At 38.8% G+C, this 13747-nt stretch overlaps 1 protein-coding gene across 5 annotated transcripts; it reads right to left on the bottom strand.

The window, feature by feature from the left end:
- Positions 1-2435: 2435 nt before the first annotated feature.
- On the bottom strand, positions 2436-13431 carry GGPS1 (geranylgeranyl diphosphate synthase 1). 5 transcript variants are annotated; one of them, XM_081824313.1, is made up of 5 exons: positions 13219-13431; positions 9485-9576; positions 9303-9395; positions 3760-3830; positions 2436-3520 (listed from the first exon to the last, which is right to left on the bottom strand). In XM_081824313.1, exons 3-5 carry the CDS (start codon positions 9370-9372, stop codon positions 2759-2761), a joined length of 903 nt encoding a protein of 300 aa, XP_081680439.1. In that variant the 5' UTR covers positions 9373-9395; positions 9485-9576; positions 13219-13431; the 3' UTR covers positions 2436-2758. The 5 variants fall into 5 exon arrangements, with proteins under 5 accessions (XP_081680439.1, XP_081680440.1, XP_006746203.1 ...); XM_081824314.1 differs by lacking the exon at positions 9485-9576 and adding an exon at positions 7462-7535; XM_006746140.2 differs by lacking the exon at positions 9485-9576.
- Between the last annotated feature and the right edge of the window lie 316 nt (positions 13432-13747).

Genomic DNA, 13747 nt, shown 5'->3' with positions numbered 1-13747 from the left:
GTGCTTTCCAAACTTTTAAACACATTTAAGTGTGCACATAGAATGGGAGGCTGGCTGTACAGAACAACGTGCTTTGATCTGTATTCAAGTTCCTGGCTCTGCTCAGCAAATGCTTGAAGAAAAAAAACAAATCATCTGGTACCCAATAGGTACTTCTTCTATGTACATTTCCTTCCCCTTTTCCTACCTCTGAATACACCGATTAAAAAAAGAGCCAATGGATAAAACTTGTATATGGCAGGGGACTGATATAGGCCCTCAAGAGGCAGAAAGGGAGGGAAACGAGCAGGAGGGCTTCCTTGGCCTAATGGCATGAGGACAAACAACTTTTCTTGAGATGAAAGGCAGACAATTTGAAGACAGACCTAAGAAGTAGGGAGGAGGAAAGTTTGCAGAGTTTCCACTAACTGGGAAAAGAGTAGAAAAGAAGCAGGGGACATTAGATTGATAAATGTGAAAACTCCATCAGGATTAGATAAAGGGCTTATTGAGGCCTTAACATGTTAACCTGCAATGGTTCTAACAGCAGTTCCGGAAACGCTCCCCGGCAGCACTGAGCAAGTTGGGAGAACAAAGATGGGGGTGGTTGGAAGCATCCAAGATTGGGAGTTGGCAGGATGAGAAAGGCCTGAGGAAAGTGATCTGAGAAAGCTCTTGAAAGGCCGCCTTTAGTGAATGACTGTAGGGCATAGGTCAGGAAAGGAAGGAAGTCAAGTTAGAAGTTAACAGAGTGGAATAGAGTAGAATAGAGAAGAGCTGATGGATTTAAAATCTTGCGGAAAGTGATTTATGGCAACATAATTTAGCCTTCATTCTTTTGGCTTTGGCAAGGAAAAAAATCAATTTATTTTTTGAACCTCCATAGACTAGAAAATGTGAAAATGTTTTAAAATTACAGGTCTTCTACATGACAAAATCCAACTTACTTTGGTTCCAAGACATTCCTTTAAGCAGAAAAAAAAAATACTGTAGCTTAAACCTAAGTAGATAAATTAATATATTTTATTAGATTTAAACTACTCTTACATTGTTTTTCTTCTGTATTGACAACTGTGATTATAGTTCAAGTGAAAAGAATAGATTTTTGATTACTTAATGGATAAAATGACTCTTTTTTAAGTCCCCAATTCAAGGTCAAGCATTTCTGTCATTGACAAAGACCAGATACAAATGACAAAAGAATCATGAATAGCACCAGGCCAAGATTAATTTGATTAGGTAAGGAATAATCAATTTAAACAGTCTTCATCTTAAAGGTAAATATTTTGTCTATATAGTTAGCATCAGATCTTTTTTGAATAATCTTTATGTTTTTAAGTAATGGAGTCATAAACACAGAGTTCAAGTTTCCATAATGCAGCATAAATACCCATGATTTTAAGTTTCCCTTATGTCAATTAAAATGGAAGATTCAAACTATTTTAAAAGCTAGTAAATGTAGTACCCAACTCTTCAACAATTTCGGCTGAAGGCTTCAGTGAGATTTTCTCATATAAGTACATAGTGATTAAATCTGATATATTATAATGGAACCAAACAAGCAAAATGCAATGTTTCTGAAAAACACAGTTTCATTTTGAGAGGTCAGCAACACTTGTAAATGAAGGAATCAGGGTTTTTCTTTTCTTTTCTCCTACCTCTTGTTGCCAGATGGCTCCAGGGGCTTGGTGGTGGAAAGTACACAAAAGGGATAGTCAGGGTTAAAGCACTATAAAGCTAATTAGTGCCCGATAGCATAGCCTTTGACTACTTTTCAGCCAGGCACTAGCTCTCAGGTTAACACTTCTCGTTCCTTTAATCACAGAGATTAAAGATACCTACTTCCCTTTCTATTCAAGCACCAATTGCCTTCAAGGGGAAGTAGTGACCTGGGTGGCAAGGAAAAGAACATTTCCCCCTGCTTTTGTACTTAGGGTGAGCAAACAGCTCTTTTATGATTTTTACTACTAACCAATAGGAAAATATAAAAAGGCTTAAATTAAGGCTCCTTCCTAAAATACTTTTTCCATATACCCTTGTTTCTTCACAAATGGAAAGCCATTGCTGTACCCAGATATTAATCAGTTTTTGGATCACAAATTACAAGGAAAAATGAATGAATTTGGGCTAGCATATAAATTTCATTAGGTGGAGACTCCTTGGTTAAAGAGCAGAATTTGCTGGGCAGGAAGAAGAAAAAAAGGAACGGGGTAAGAAGAAAGACCAGTGCACTTACTGAGTATCACGGTCAGCTCTTTCATGGAAGACTTCAGTGAGGGAGTTTCCAAGAAGAGACTGAGATATTCTAAGTAGCAACATTTAGGAAGAAAGAGGAGGTCCAGTGGTCTCTGGGCCAGCTCGCTACAGAAACTGGTCCCAAGGAGTCACTGGCTTGAAACTGGGGTAGACGAATGGGGAACTGCCCATATGGTAGTTAGGAACTATCTGGATAAAAATTCCTGGAAGCTGAAGTCTTCTTTATTGACAGAATCAACAGAACATTTGTGGCAGTTGTCCATAAGGTCCAAACATAGCACATTCTGACATTCAAATTAGACCTATTTAAATGTGGCTCCTTTTGATTCCTTCAACTTTGTATATGATGATTATCTGTACAAAGGGGTTCTAAATGGAAACAACCTCATTCACATCACCCCTATTCACTCAGTTTGTGGAGAGTGACAGCTTGGTCCAAATTTTTTAAAAAGTGATAGGCTAAAAGACAAAAAAAATAGTCAACTGCAATAAGCTACCAGGCTTAATCAAGAATGGCTTAATATTATTCATCCTCTTCTTTGAACATTTTGCTTAAGTGCTTTATTAGAGCTACAAGCTCAGGGTTCCCACCACGCGCATCAATTTGTTTATAGGCTTTCGATTCAAGCTCTTTAAGAGTACTCCGAGTGTATTCAAAAGAACCTACATTCTCAAGATAATGTACACAGTATTTTTTAATATCTACGTTTTCGGTTCTCTGGCGCAATATATTCTGCACCTGGGTACTTTCAGGCCTTGACCAAATAGCGTGAATGGTAGGGAATGAAAACTTTCCCTCTGTTAGATCTTCACAAAAGCTTTTGTTTTCACTGTATTCTTTGGAGTGTAGATTAGCATAATCATCTCTAATTTGGAAAAAGAGCCCAAGTGTATTAAGTAGTGGCTTTAGATCTTCTTTGTAATCAGAGAACAACTGCATGAGACCTACTGCTAATCCAAATAGTCCACCTGTCTTTTGCAGCACCATCGCTTTATATTCTTCTTCAGTGGGACAAGTGTAATTATCCCTCCAATAAATATCTAGACCTTGTCCCTGATGGAGTTCCAAAAGCTGGTGGGTAAAAAGCTTCACTGCATCTGGGTGATCAAGGGTTAAGACTTTCTCTAGGCCAAGAAAATATACATAATTGGCAGAATTGATGACAGATGGAATTCCATAGATGCTGTGTGCCACTGGAAAGCCACGTCGGAGTTTTGAGTTGTCTTCAATATCATCGATGAGCAAACTGGCATTATGCAACATTTCTGTCACTTCAATGATAATCTAACAAAAAAGACAAGTGATAATTTCATTTTATTTGAGCTACTCAAAACAGCTTATAAATACTTAACAGATTATGAGAGTCTCAGATTTCTTAGTTTTTGCAATGAACAATTATTTAGCAACCTCAATATAAAACAATACATGTATGCACATTAAACTCAATTATGAGCAAGAGGTATTTTATGTGACATCTATTAATTTATTAGGGATTAAGAATGAGGTTAGAATTGCCTAAATACCTGTAGCTTGTCTTCTGGAACTTTTAGCCAATGATTAAATGCCTGTGAAAGTTTGGTTCTCACTTGTTTACCTGAAATTAAAGAATAAAATTTGGCAATAAAATTAATATTTCAGTTATTAAAAATACATTCAGAAACCTCCTTGAAAACTGTTCAAACTTGAATCCAGCCCCATCACTGCTGGGCCCCTACTGCCCCCTCTACCAAAATTCACATTCTAAAAGCTCACAGCCTTTTGAAATTAGGGCATGCAAAGAGATTTTAAAATATTCAAATGGCCCACTAGTAAGCCCACTCCTTTCATCTTAACTTGTATCAACAATTTTGGAATGAAATGGGCATTTTATGAACTATGATCTAATTCATTCCTTTTTTGAAAAATAAGTCAGTCTAGTCAGTGGCAGTTAATTAGCAATGTCTGTTTCAGAGAACTATAGGTTTGTTTTTTTTTTTTAAGATTTTTTATTTATTTGACAGAGAGAGACACAGCGAGAGAGGGAACACAAGCAGGGGGAGTGGGAGAGAGAGAAGCAGGCTTCCTGCCAAGCAGGGAGCCTGATGTGGGGCTCGATCCCAGGACCCTGGGACCATGACCTGAGCTGAAGGCAGACGCTTAACGACTGAGCCACCCAGGCACCCAAGAACTATAGGTATTTCTAATGAAATGTACTTTGCTATTGAATTCAATAAAATCTCATAAAATTACCTCTTACAATTATCTACCATTCCTTTAAATTAAGGTTTTAGAGATTGTACAACTCTGCTTCTTTCCTATCAAAAAATGAGATGACAATTCCCTGAAGTATTCCTTTTTAGCATCCCAGTTTGGTCAAAAGTTAATCTCTTTATTTTGACTAGGGCCATTAGTTTTTCAATATTATCATTTTCTTACATGGAAAGCTCAAGAGGTTTTTGGGTAGTAGTTATCAAAAGAAGTCATTTTTGCCCAAATATAAAGGAATGGTAGATAAAAACCCCAACAAGATCTTTTAATAATGTTCTACGAGCTTCCTGCTAGAGGGAATGCACAGTAACATCCTAATTTCAGATGAGGTTTCAGAAAAAGTTACATAAAAAGTTTCAGTGAACAAAAACAGTTATTTTTTGTGTGTGTGAACAAAAACCTATCTGTTTTCTCTGCACCAGTCACCCAAGCAAATGAATACATAAACTCTCATCCCATATCCAAATGAAAGAAAGTTGCACTTTTTGTGAGAAGTCTAAAAGGGAAGGATCTCTTAAGGTTCAAGAAGCAGTATTTTCTGTCTACTAACCTTTAAGGTGAGCACGGTCTGGGTAGCAGCTATATACTTTATACTTTTGATTTACTTTCCAGTTTAACAAAGGCCAATCTGAGCTATACTTACAAAACACATCTGTGCAAAGTAACCCATACTGCCTAAAAAACAAGTTCAGAAGATGAAGAACACAAACAATCAATGTAGAGCCACATTTTCCCTTTTGCTTTAGAATGTACATAGAAAACAGCACAATAAATGGCTTAACTTATAGGTCATGCAGTTGTGTTTTAATATTTTTTTCCTTTAACCAGATTCTGGGGTCTGGATTGATATTTTTAAGGCCCCAAATAGTTTCTAACAGGTACTAGTCATAGAGATCCCTCAAAATTAAAAGAAACAAATGATAATTATCTTTCCTCTTTATTTTTTAAAAAGATTTATTTTAGAAGGAGAGAGAGTGCGTGAGTGGGGGTAGGGGCAGAGAGGGAGGGAGAGGGACAGGCAGACTCTGTGCTGAGTGTGGAACCCGAAGCTAGGGCTTGATCCCATGAACCCAAGATCATGACCTGAGCAGAAGTCAAGAGTCTAATGCTCAACTGAGCCACCCAGGTGCCCCCAATTAGCTTTCCTCTTTAAAAGACCTTAATGTTACTAACTCCTGGCCTGGGCACCTACACTAGGACAAATAAATAAAAGTCATTTGATTTCACAAATTTCAGAAAATCCTAATATTAATAATTATTAATTACTATAATCTTTTATGAGCAAGAGCAACTTTCCAACAGAATAAATGGCCTGGACCACCTTTAAGTCACTTTAGGAACTCCGAAGTTCTCTGTGAAAAATAGGTTTATTATCCATAACGCAATTCCCTATTTTTAAAAAAGATTTAATTAATTAATTAATTAATTTGGGGGGAGGGGAGATCAGATGTACGCACAAAGTGGCAGAAGGAGAGGGAGAGAATCTCAAGCAGACTCCTCATGGAGCCCAATGAGGGATCAATCTCATGACCCTGAGATCATGACCTGAGCTGAAATCATGAGATGGGCGCTTAACAAACTGAACCACCCAGGCACCCCCCATTAAAAAAATTTTTTTTAAATTTAAATTCAATTTAGTTAACATTATACTGTATTATTAGTTTGTGGAGTAGAATTTACTGATTTTATCAGTTGCATTTAACACCCAATGCTCATTACATCAAGTGTTCTCCTTAACCCCCATCACCCAATTCCCCCACTCCCTATTTTTTTCCCCTATTTCTTTTTAAAGATCTTTATTTTTATTTGTTTTGTAATTTACTTTTTAAAGATTCTATTTATTCATTTCAGATAGAGAGGGAGAGAGCACAAGTCAGGGGGAGGGGCAGAGGGAGAGGGAGAAGCAGACTCCCCACTAGTGGGGAGCCCGACGTGGGGCTTGATCCCAGGACCCCAAGATCATGACCTGAGCCAAAGGCAGACGCTTAACTGACTGAGCCACCCAGGCAACATGAAGATTTTTATTTTTTTAAGTATTCTCTACACCCACTGTGGAGCTTAAATTTACAATCCCAAGGTCAAGAGTCACATGCTCCACTGAGTCAGCTAGGTGCTTCATAATTTTTTATTTCTTTAGGAAAATCTTCTGAGGTTATATTCTATAATAGATGCAAGATTATATTAAATTAAAAAAAGTGAGAAACATAACAAGAGGTTTGTTATCTAATGGCTTAAAATACTACTTCAAGATAATGATTAAAAAAAATGTTACAGAAGTTCATTACACAGGTAAACAGTATTGCTAAAATGTAGCTACAGACAGTCCTTGCTTTGCAGAGTAGCAGAACAGGAGATGCTCTTTAAGACTCTTTACAGCACTGATAACTGGCATGTTTTACCATAGCCCAGTTCTAGCCAGTGTTTGCAAACTTGTTACAAAATAAGTCCAACAACAGTAGAGTGCAGGAGTAACATCATGTTTCTCAGCAGGAGACTCTGAAATAAGTGTAGTTACCAGCTGCTGAATAAATACTGCTCAAAAGGCGTCTCTTGGCTTTTTCTTTTTCCGGCGGGGTGGGGGGGGTGTGTATGTGGGGCAGAGGGAGAGAGAATCTGATCTCACCACCCTGAGATCATGACCTGAGCTGAAATCAAGAGTCAAGATGCTTAACTGACTAAGCCACCCAGACACCCCTTGGCTTTTTCTTAAATAGCAGGCAACTTTTCCTTTTCATTCTTCTTCGTGTTTTTTCTGATTCCTTTTTTTTTTTTTTTTTTTGAGAGAGAGAGAGCACGCGTGCGTGTGCTTTGAGGGGAGGGACAGAAGGATAGGAAGAGAAGCAGACTCCCTGCTGAGTGAGAGCCCCAATATGGGGCTTGATCCCAGGACCCTGAGATCATGACCTGAGCTGAAGTTAGATGCTCAACTGACTGACCCACCCAGGTAACCCCCTGGTTAACTTTTTGAGTGTACTTACGATCATTGTTTATGCAGTTATATATCAATAAAAAGCAGCACCAAGCCAAGGGCAAGCAGTCGACGTTGTCTGCCCTGGGTGTAGGCAATAAAGAGGTGCACTATCTGTAATGAATATAAAAATAGTAACAGACTGACTAGTTTTTTAAAAAGTGTGTATCTTCTTTGTCCTTTGGATCTTGAGGATTTCATCTTTAATATGTTTGGATTTTAACTTATAAGAAGAAGGATTTTGGGGCGCCTGGGTGGCTCAGATGGTTAAGCGTCTGCCTTCAGCTCAGGTCATGATCCCAGGGTCCTGGGATCGAGCCCCACATCGGGCTCCTGGTTCAGCGAGGAGCCTGCTTCTTCCTCTCCCTCTGCCTCTCTCCCTGCTCATGCTTTCTCTCTCTCTCTCTCTGTATCTCAAATGAATAAATAAAAAAAAAAAAAAAGAAGGATTTTATTTTATTTTTTTTGTCTCTGGAATCATCATGGTGGAAAGTAATTTATATCCAAAAAACTTAGGATCCTTTCATATTGCTTCTATAGTACTATGGAGTATCTTTATGCTGTCAATTAAATTTCATTTAATAAGCTTTGGTGAGTTATATCAGACAATATGGCTGGGTATAATTTGAGTTGGGGAGTAGATGGTTCCCTCCATTCCTTTGAAGCATTGACATTAGCAGGTACGTCTCCATTTAGGTCTGCCAGAATAGAAATGACACTAATCATGATGGCTTTCAAGATGTAGCTGGGGAGCTACCACTCTTCTGCTTTAGATAACCATATTTATCCTCTCCAGGCTTAGGAAGAATAGAAACACACATAATACCACTGAGGTGTGCCCATAAAGAAAGGTGTGCACTTTAGAACAGAAATGAAAAAGTGTTTATTGTGATTGAGTTGACAATATCACTGGTCTATAGGTTAGCTATCTTATGGGCTAAATAGGTTTTTATGGCTGTCAACTAACTTATCATCTTTCATATAATTTCTACAAGAAAGAGCATTCCAAGTTTCAAGTAACTGGTTTGTGAATGAATTTTTATTCATTTTATTCAAGAACCCACACTTATTATATATATGAGTTTTAACTTGCTATTACCATTTTCCAGACCAAGTTAAAAAGATAGCAAAATAAAACATGCATATACATGATTAGGCAGGTGTTACTGTAAGAAGCTATGTTCAGGTGACCCATCTTTATATAGGAATAATGTGGGCTATGTTTCCAAGTAATGCGACTTAGAGATGCATCACTATTTGGCTCTTAAAGGAACTAGTAGTGTAAGAAATGCAGTGTATGCGTGGTAGTAGAAAACATGAACATGGAAAGTAGAGTAAAGCTTTTTATTGTTACACAAATTGGCATAAAAACCCCTGACATCTAAATAGTGGGGAATAGGAATGTGTGGCATCCCTAAAGAATAAAACCTCCAATGACGTACTCAAATGTTTTCAGTATTTTTTTTTGTTATGTTGTATAATTGGACATTTTTAAAAGGGAGCTTCAAAAATATCCTTTTTTAAAAAGATTTTATTTGTCAGAGAGAGCGCACAAGCAGGGGGAGTAGCAGGCAGATGGAGACGCAGGCTCCCCACTGAGCAGGTAACCCGATGCAGGACTCAACCCCGAGTGAAAGGCAGACGCTTAACCGAATGAACCACCCAGGCGTCCCAAAAATATCTTTTAAGAACAAAAAACTAAAAAGCTCTATTTGTCATTTTTCTCATATGTATCACCTTATTAAATAGGAAATCTTAAGAGCTGGTAAGTCTAACCTTTTCTGTATGCTAGCATTTGAATGACCACTACTCTATCACAAGACCCTATAAGGACCATAACTAAACAGTTACCTGGTAACTGAAGTAAATATTTATAGGGTTCTAGAAGAATTCTTTGGACTGTTTCTTGAGTCTTCTCCATTGTTTTTAAATTTCAAAGCTGATCTGTGAAAAAGGAGAAATATAATCTTAATAACTAAATTAATTTTGAGTTTCAAATGCAAAGGAATTTGTATCTCAAGGTGTTTTTGTACCGGCAGACTTTCAGTTTTGTTGTATAAGAAAATTCTACATATATGAAATCTTGAAACATGCTAAGTGAAAGAAGCCAGTCTTCAGAACAAATCTATAAAGACAGAAAGTAGACTGATGATTGCCTAGAGTTGGGGTAGCAAGAACAGGGAGTATGAAGCTTCTTTCTGTAGGGATTAAAATATTCTAAAATTAGATTGTGGTGATGGTTGCACAACCCTGTATATATACTGAAATTTAAACTTTAAGTGGGTGAACTATATATGTAAATTATCTCTCATAAGGGGAAAAAAAGGAAATCTTCAAGTGATTCATTGGTCAGCCTTAGTTAAAAAACTTATACTAAGCCTTTATTTTACTCAACCATAAAGGCTTAAATTGTTGACATCAAATCAGTGTCAAAACAAATCCACAAAATTATACTTCTATATTTGATTTATTACATAAATTGGTAAGCATACTTTTTTCAATGAGCATTAAGATGAATAAATTTTATATACTTAAAATGCAAGGGGAAAACTTGTCTCTTGTACTTTCTTGGAAGGCAGCTATGCTCACCACTATACACCAATGCTCTCTTGTACTTTCTTTACAACCAATCCATTTCAGAGATTCTAATTTAAGACGTGCATTAACTTGAATGCAATTATCAAAAATATTAGCCTGTACCTACACACACACACACACACACACTATTCCCTTGTAGTGATTTATTATCTGAGTTTTACATTTACTTCAATATTTTCTAGAATACCCCTCATGGTCTTCTACAATACTTCTTTACTGTTGAATCCAATCCCCACTTGGTTTCTTTGTAAGTATCTTTGCAATTTTTATTTCTCCTTATCTTAGGAATCTTCTTTTCTCATTGCTCTGACATCTTGGGCACATTTTAGGTGGTTTCTCACCTTTATCTGCTTTCTTTTGCTTCTATAACAATGATTTGGTATTCAGGATCATGAACCAAAAGGACTGAAAAGTGAGTTTTTAGCAATCTCCTCTTGAGTAACTAGGTGAAACAATCTTAAGAACTGAGCATTCCAGCAAAGGAAATCATCTTAGCAATATGACCTAAAAGACAAACACTCCATGTAGAAAAGTTTTACACCTACCTTGACTAACAATTAATACCCAGTCTGTCTCAGCGGAAAAAAAAGTTCAGAAAATATTTTGAAATTATCTAAAAATTAGTAATCTCTTATCTATACTGTTTATTATTTTATTTATTTTTAAAGATTTTATTTATTTGACAGAGAGAGATCGAGAGAGAGAACAAAAGCAGGTTGGGCTGCAGCCCGAGACAGAGGGAGAAGCAGGCTCCCCGCTGAGCAGGGAGCTGATGCGGGACTTGATCCCAGGACCCTGGGATCATGACCTGAGCCGAAGGCAGACGCTTAACCGACTGAGCCACCCAGGCACCCCTCTTATCTATACTGTTTAACTTTGACATGTTACCCCATTCTTCTTTTTTTTTAAAGATTTTTTTTTTTATTTGAGAGAGAGAGAATGAGAGAGAGCACATGAGAGGGGGGAGGGTCAGAGGGAGAGGCAGACTCCCTGCCGATGCGGGACTCGATCCAGGGACTCCAGGATCATGACCTGAGCCGAAGGCAGTCGCTTAACCAACTGAGCCACCCAGGCGCCCAATGTTACCCCATTCTTAAGAGATTAAAAAAAGAAAGATGACAAGCAGGGCGCCTGGGTGGCTCAGTCGTTAAGCGTGTGCCTTTGGCTCAGGTCATGGTTCCAGGGTCCTGGGATCGAAGCCCGCATTGGGCTCCCTGCTCGGCGGGAAGCCGGTTTTTCCCTCTCCCACTCCCCCTGCTTGTGTTCCCTCTCTTGCTGTGTCTCTGTCAAATAAATAAAATCTTTAAAAAAAAAAAAAAAAAAAAGGTGACAAGCAGGAAGAATAATCACTTACATAAAAGATTACTGAACAGAAAGAATTAGGGGTAGGATAAACAAAAAAGGGCATCTTTTATACACTTCTGCCTTTAAAACAGTTGGTAGCCATCTCTTCACAACTAGGTTGAGAGCAATAATCACGTTTATCTTTTTTCACAACCTCCAGAACACATTTATCTTATGAGTTATGTGTCCACCTTTCAAGAACTCTTTTGTCTCTATCTGGAGACAAGTATACTTTGCCCAGAAGTCAGAGCTAACTAACCTTTGTTCCAATTCTTAAGGCTTTGGTTGATGCCATTAAAATACAAAAATACTAATTATTACGTGAATTAACGTTCCTTTCCTAGAGGATGTTTATACACAAGTATTCTCAGTAGCAGGAAAACACAGGAACCTCAATTTTTCTAGGTATTGAAAAGTAATCTGTTTTGTGTCTTCTTAAGTCTCAGGGGTTCTACACACTGTGGCCTATACCCTACCTGATTTTTTCCCCTTTTTTTTTTTTTTAACGCAAAGGACTCCTATTATGGCTAGAAATTTCAGCCACCAGGTACTAGACTCAAATATATTGAGGCATTAGTGTTACATGAAATCTACTAACTTGTTTTTAGATTGAATAACTACAGAATGCCTCTGTGAGAGAGTCTGAAACTACTCACTTTCAAAACTGGAAAAGTGCCTGTAATTTGTTCCTACAGTTGATGGATGAATATTAGTATAAAAATAGATTATCCCCTGTGTGTGGACTATTACTGAAATAATCTCCTAGTTGGGCTCCCTGCATTTGCCCCTCAATCTAGACCTCTACTCTTCAGCCATCTTTGCAAAATTCAGATCTCGCCCTATTTCCCAACCAACTGAGAACCCTTCAAAGACATCCCTTTGCTCTTAAGGTAAAAACAAAACTCCTTAACAAACTAAGATTGGACTACTCTCCCGCCTCCCCCACCCCAACTTCAGTTCTTCACACTTTATCTCATTATTATTTTTGTTATTATGTTAGTTCTTCACACTTTAAAAGCTCCCTCTAGATACAAGGCTTTCCAACATATTTTTTCTGCCTGGAATGTTCTTTCCTTAGTTAACTCCTGCTAACCCACTCTCAGCTCGATCCTCACTCTACTTCCCTTAAGCAAAATTCCCTATTTTAAATCATCACGTAACTCTCCTTTGTAGCAGTCACCACTGTTACCAATTTCACACTCGTGTGTCCATTTTACTTCATATCTGTCTGTACGGATTCTCTATATGGTAGGTGTTCAATAGATATGTGAAGGATTGAATGAACAGAAAGTGCCTTCTAACGCGCTAGAGGACGAAATCAGGGCACACACTTGCAATATAAAAAGTTAAAATACCGTGCAAGTTTTTTTTTTTTTTTTAAGGGAATGATCTGGTTTCAAAATCGCTAAATAGTGACATACAAAATAAGTGTAGCTGTGAAACGCAGAATGAATCCTTCCACTCAAACTTTGGGAGATGATAAACCTGAAGAAAATTGCCCGAGATACAGGCAGTGGATTTAAATAACTTCAAGGCCGATTTTTAACAGACTTGGCAAAAGGGCTTCAAGGGGGTACTCTGCTAGTCCAGAGCCTGCAGGGTCGGTGAGGTTCCTGCTTCCTCTCCGCTCAGATGCCTCCTTCCGCCCTACTGGGTCACCTACAGCTCCTCCCCTTCTCTAGCAAGGATGGAAAATTCATACACAATCCGGTTCAGCATCCGGGTCCTCACCCTCCTTTCTTTCTTTCCTCTCGACCCCGCCTTCCAGCCTCCCCCGCCCTCATTCCCATCCGGGTTTCCCCCGGCCGCCACCACAGCCGCTCACGGTTCAACGGTGATATCACAACTTTCGCGCTGCCGGTCCGGGAGTAGTAGTACCCAGCATCAACTTCCCACTTTATAGTTCAGACCAAGATGCCGCCTGACGCCTACATAGATCCCTCCCCCTACTTCACCACAGAACTCTCCACCCTCCTCAGCCGCCAGCGACACCGCATTACTCGGTGCAGGAAAATGCGCCATCCCGGTCACACTGCGCAGGCGTCGTTGCCGCCTCCCCACTGCTTTGTCGCTCCGCCCCCCCTTCTCGTCTCATGCAGACGCGGAGCATTGCGGATCTTGCAGTTCTCCTGGGCAAGGGCTTGCGCATTGGCCCGGGAGGTTGGACTACATTTCCCGGGAAGCTTTGAGGCGTAACTTTCTGTTTCCATAGAAGTGGTGGGAAAATGGCGTCGTTGTTTGTATCCCGGGGACCAATAAGAATAGGGTATGGGCGGGTTCTAAAGAATGTTAACCAATCCGAGGTCGTCTAAGAGGCCCTTCGGGAAAGAGGTAGGGGAGGGGAAAATATCTAG

This window comes from Leptonychotes weddellii, chromosome 6 (genome assembly GCF_054177405.1).
Source record: "Leptonychotes weddellii isolate Sample4059 chromosome 6, ASM5417740v2, whole genome shotgun sequence".
Lineage (NCBI taxonomy): Eukaryota > Metazoa > Chordata > Mammalia > Carnivora > Phocidae > Leptonychotes > Leptonychotes weddellii.
Note: the sequence above shows the minus strand (reverse complement) of the source record. Positions and strands in the feature narration are given on the sequence as shown.